General features: G+C 46.1%; 1 protein-coding gene and 1 pseudogene across 1 annotated transcript in view; one reads left to right on the forward strand and one right to left on the reverse strand.

Annotated features, from left to right (window-relative positions):
- MEI1 (meiotic double-stranded break formation protein 1) overlaps positions 1 to 5,020 on the reverse strand; it is a 95,520-nt gene that overhangs the window by 72,311 nt on the left and 18,189 nt on the right. Inside the window, exons 6-7 of the mRNA XM_037731994.1 lie at positions 4,479 to 4,682; positions 752 to 882 (exon numbers count right to left, since the gene is read on the reverse strand). Coding sequence (XP_037587922.1) covers positions 752 to 882; positions 4,479 to 4,682 — 335 coding nt within the window. The remainder of the gene's footprint in view (positions 1 to 751; positions 883 to 4,478; positions 4,683 to 5,020) is intronic.
- Positions 1,883 to 1,976, forward strand: LOC119468471 (annotated as a pseudogene).

Below are 5,020 nucleotides of genomic sequence, written 5' to 3' on the forward strand. Positions count from 1 at the left end.
CAGGCGTGCGCCACCATGCCCAGCTAATTTTTGTATTTTTAGTAGAGACGGGGTTTCACCATGTTGACCAGGATGGTCTCGATCTCTTGACCTCGTGATCCACCCGCCTCGGCCTCTCAAAGTGCTGGGATTACAGGCTTGAGCCACCGCGCCCGGCCCTCTTTTTTTTTTGAGATACAGTCCTGCTCTGTCGCTCTGTCTCCCAGGCTGGATTGCAGTGGCACCATCTCTGCTCACTGCAACCTCTGCCTCTAGGTTCCAGGGATTCTCCTGCCTCAGCCTCCCAAGCAGCTGGACTACAGGTGTGCACCACCACGCCTGTCTAATGTTTTTGTATTTTTTAGTAGAGATGGGGTCTCACCATATTGGCCAGGCTGGTCTCGAACTCCTGACCTCATGATTCATCTACCTCAGCCTCCCAAAGTGCTGGGAGAGGGCCGGGCGTGGTGGCTCACACCTGTAATCCAAGCACTTTGGAGACCAAGGTGGGCGGATCACCTGAGGTTGGGAGTTCAAGACCAGCCTGACCAACATGGTGAAACCCTGTCTTTAAAAAAAAAAAAAAGAAGACGAAGAAGAAAAAGTGCTGGGATTACAGACATGAGTCACTGCTCCCAGCCAGTGTATTGTTTTGCCCAGTAAGAAAACACTTGGAAATCTGAGATAAGAGTGGTAGATGAAGACAAGGCCCAAAAAGCACTTAGTTCCACTTATTATTGAACCTAGAGACTAGGAATCACAAAACAATTACCTTTTTGAGCACCAAGGGCAGTGAGGGATCTCCTGGGGGCCCCTCAATATTCTTAGCACTTTCTCCTAGTGCAACCTTGTTCATGATCATGGACACAAAGAGATCATACTTCAATAGCTGCCTCAGCAAACCTAGGAAACAAAGAAATGGGAAGTAAAAAGAAAGGAACACAGGCACCAACATATTCCCAAGATAGCTCCTCAGACAAGCCCAGAGGAATTTCTTTGTGTCTCCATAAATATAAAGGATGGTTAGAATCCTTAAGCACTAATTTGCTTTTCACATCCATCTCTCTTCCATACAGATCTAGTGAGAGCCCACTAAGTGCTAGGCCTAACTGTAAGCTTCATGAGAGCAGGAATAATGTGAGTTTTTTCACCATAACATCATCAATCACCTGGCATAGTTCCTGACACATAGCAGAAACTCAAATATTTTTTATTGACAAAGGTGGCATACCCTCCTGCAGGAAAAACAGACACAAAAACAAGTCAGACAAGACCATGCACAGTTGCTCACACCTGTAATCCAGCACTTTGGGAGGCCGAGTCAGGAGTATCACTTGAGGTCAGGAGTTCAAGACCAGCCTGGTCAACACAGTGAAGCCCCTACTCTACTAAAAAAGTAGCCTGGCATGGTGGTGTGCGCCTCACAAGCGCTTATAAGGATCTTGGGTTGTAAAGCAAATGAATAAGATGATATATAACAAAGACCCACAGTGCTTGAAGGATCCAAAGGATATCACTACACCCCTGGCTGCAGGGAGAGGGTAGGAAAGAAAGGCTCCAGAGAAGAGGAGGCCTTTAAAGTGTTGTATGGGGCCAGGGGCAATGGCTCACGCCTGTAATCCCAGCACTTTGGGAGGCCAAGGCGGGCAGATCACAAGGTCAGGAGTTCAAGACCAGCCTGACCAACATGGTGAAACCCCATCTCTACTAAAAAATATAAAAATTAGCCGGGCGTGGTTGCACATGCCTGTAGTCCCAGCTACTTGGGAGGCTGAGGCAAGAGAATCGCTGGAACCCGAGAGGCAGAGGTTGCAGTGAGCTGCGATTAGACCACTGCACTCCAGCCTGGGTGACAGTTTGAGACTCCATCTCAAATAAATAAATAAATAAATAAATAAATAAAGTGTTGTATGAAAAGAGAGAAGGTTAGCATTCCCCTTGACCAGGATGAAAGAGGCCCTCAGGCTTGACAAACATGCATAGGGTTAATTTTTTTTAATTAAAAAAAAAAAGAGGTGGCATTTAAAAATGGGAATTCTGGCTGGGTGTGGTAGCTCATGCCTATTATCCCAGCACTTTGGAAGTCCAAGGCACGTGGATCCCCTGAGTTCAGCAGTTTGAGACTAGCCTGGGCAATACAGTGAGACCTAGACTCTACAAAAAGTTTTTTTTAATTAGCCAAGCATGGTAGTGCAGGCTGTGGTCCCAGCTACTCGGTAGGCTGAGGTGGGAGGATTGCTTAAGCCCTGGATGTCAAGGATGTAATGAGCTGTGATCATACCACTGCACTCTAGCCTGGGTGACAGAACAAGACCCTCTGTCAAAATAAATAAGTAAATAAAAATTAAAAAAACTAAAATAGGGAATTCCCAGTATTATCATTGAGATTGCCCTCTGCTATGGCCAGGTGAGCTGTAGGACTGCCCAGGGCCTCACCTCAGAGCCCGTACTTGCCCCCTTTTGTTCTATATGCACTAACTCCAATACTGCCCAGCTCCGAGTTACCACAGATACAGGTTGCTTCATACTTTGTGCTTTGGCCCATGCTTCTGCCTTCCTCCCCTCCCATCAATTTAGGACTCAGTCCAGGCATCCTTTCCTTTAGGAAGCTTCTCCTGTCCCCTGCTCCTACCCTGTGCTGTGCACTTCCAAGATAGCACTCATTGCGCTAGACTCTAGTTGTCCACGTGTGTCTTCTACACTGGCCTGTGAGCTCCCCCAAGATAAAGCTTGGATTTGATAATCTCTGTGACCTCAGAGCCCAGCACAGGGCCTGGTATAGAACGAATGCTCACTATATATAGCTAGATTATTCATAACAGAGCTCCTGATCCAAATTTTGAAAAGAAGCTGGCCAGGCATGGTGGGCTCATGCCTGTAATCCCTACACTTTGGGAGGCCAAGGCAGGTGGATCATGAGGTCCGGAGATGGAAACCATCCTGGCAAACATGGTGAAATCCTGTCTCTACTAAAAATACAAAAAAAATTAGCTGGGAATGGTGGCATGCACCTGTAGTCCCAGCTACTCAAGAGGCTGAGGCAGGAGAATAGTTTGAACCCAGAAGGCAGAGGTTGCGGTTTGCCAAGATCACACCACTGCACTCCAGCCTGGTGACAGAATGAGACTTCGTCAAATAAATAAATAAATAAATAAATAAATAAATAAACAAAATAAAAAGAAAAGAAAAAAAGAAGCTGCTGTCACCCTTGGACTATAGACTATGCTTTTCTCTACAGTTTCTACCTGAAAACAGGCCCTCACCAGGCACCAATCCACAGTGCTCATCTGTTCTGTCCAAAATAAGAAATCTCCCTGCTCAGAACAGTTGATAGACTTTATGTATTTATGTAAAAAAACACAGCAGGAGAGGAAGCTAAAAGGTTATACTGGGGCTGCTAAACAGCCTCAAATACAAGCAGAGAAACCTAGCACTATGGTTTGAATGTGTCCCTCAAAGTCACATGTTGGAAACTTAATCCCCAGTGCAGCGGTATTGGGAGCTGGGGCCTATGGGAAGTGTTTGGGTCATGAGTCTGGGGTTTGGACCCTCATGAATGAATTAATGCTATCACCATTGGAGTGGGTTTGTTATCATGAGAGTGGGCTCCTCATAAAAGAACAAGTTCAGACCAGGCACAGTGGCTCACCCCTGTAATCCCAGGACTTGGGGAGGGTGAGATGGGTGTATCACCTGAGGTCAGGAGTTTGAAACCAGCCTGGCCAACATGGTGAAACCCTGTTTCCACCAAAAACACAAAAATTGGCCAATGTGGTGGTGGGCACCTATAATCCCAGGTACTCAGGAGGCTGAGGCAGATGAATCGCTTGAACCCGGGAGGTGGGGAGCTGAGACTGCCTCACTGCACTCCAGCTGGGCAACAGAGCATGGCTCCATCTCAACAACAACAACAACAAAAGGACAAGTTCAGTCCCCTCTAGCCTTTTCTCTTGCCCTCTCTTTGCCCTTCCACCATGGAATGACAGAGCAAGAAGGACTTCACCAAATGCCAGCCTCTTAACCTTGAACTTCCTAGGTTCCAGAACTGTGAACCAATAAATTTCTGAACAAACAGGTTCTTCATTATAAATTACCTAGTCTGTGGTATACTGTTTGTTACAGCAGCATAAAATGTACTAAGACACCTGGGCTTTACCATGGAGGCCAGAGAGAACCATGGAAGAATTTCTGACTTAAGAAAGTGACAGGATGTTAGCTGTACAAGGTAAAGATTAACTTGGCAGCAAGTACGGGATGCACTAGGGCAGGCAGTAAAGACTAAAGGCAGAAAAAATTGCTGTCCCACTTTCCTTCCTATTAAGAAGTCATACTAACTCTAGGCATCTTTCACACAGTGTGCCTCTCATTTCCCAAACCTTGTGGCTTCTATCTTTTGCAAAACAGCAAACTTCCATACTACTAGAAAACCCAATATCTCAAGTCCTCTAACAAAATATCAAAAACTTATTATCCCTTTTTTCTCCAGCCTCATGTCTTACCCAAGCAGTTAATCTGCAGCTCCTTTGTCTGGGCACCATCCAGGATGGAAAGGAAGAGGGGAAAAAGCTTCTCCCGGAAGTGTCCTGAAAGCATCTCAGCGGCCACTGGTGAGGAGTACAGCTTCCCATAAAGGTAACAGACAGAAGCTTTTATGCCCTCATTGGGGTATAGTAAGCCTCTCAACAGATGGTCCATCAGGTTGCCTGTTCAGAAAATGACCAAAGAGCCAGAGAAAATTTCACAATGTCAATTGCTATATGAAACTCCAATCTATCATTCCCAATGGGGTAGTAACGGTAAGTCCCTAAAATCCCCCACAATAAATGTTTTCTGCATGCTTAATCTAAAGGGAAAACCAAACTAGGCAGAGTGACTCACACCTGTAGTCCCAGCATTTGGGAAGGCCAAGGCAGAAGGATCATCTGAAGTCAAGTGTTTGAGACCAGCCTGACCAATACGGCAAGACCCTGCTGCTACTAAAAATACAAAAATTAGGCCAGGCGCAGTGGCTCACGCCTATAATCCCAGCACTTTGGGAGGC

The sequence above is a fragment of the Cebus imitator genome, unplaced genomic scaffold (assembly GCF_001604975.1).
Source record: "Cebus imitator isolate Cc_AM_T3 unplaced genomic scaffold, Cebus_imitator-1.0 Scaffold435, whole genome shotgun sequence".
Lineage (NCBI taxonomy): Eukaryota > Metazoa > Chordata > Mammalia > Primates > Cebidae > Cebus > Cebus imitator.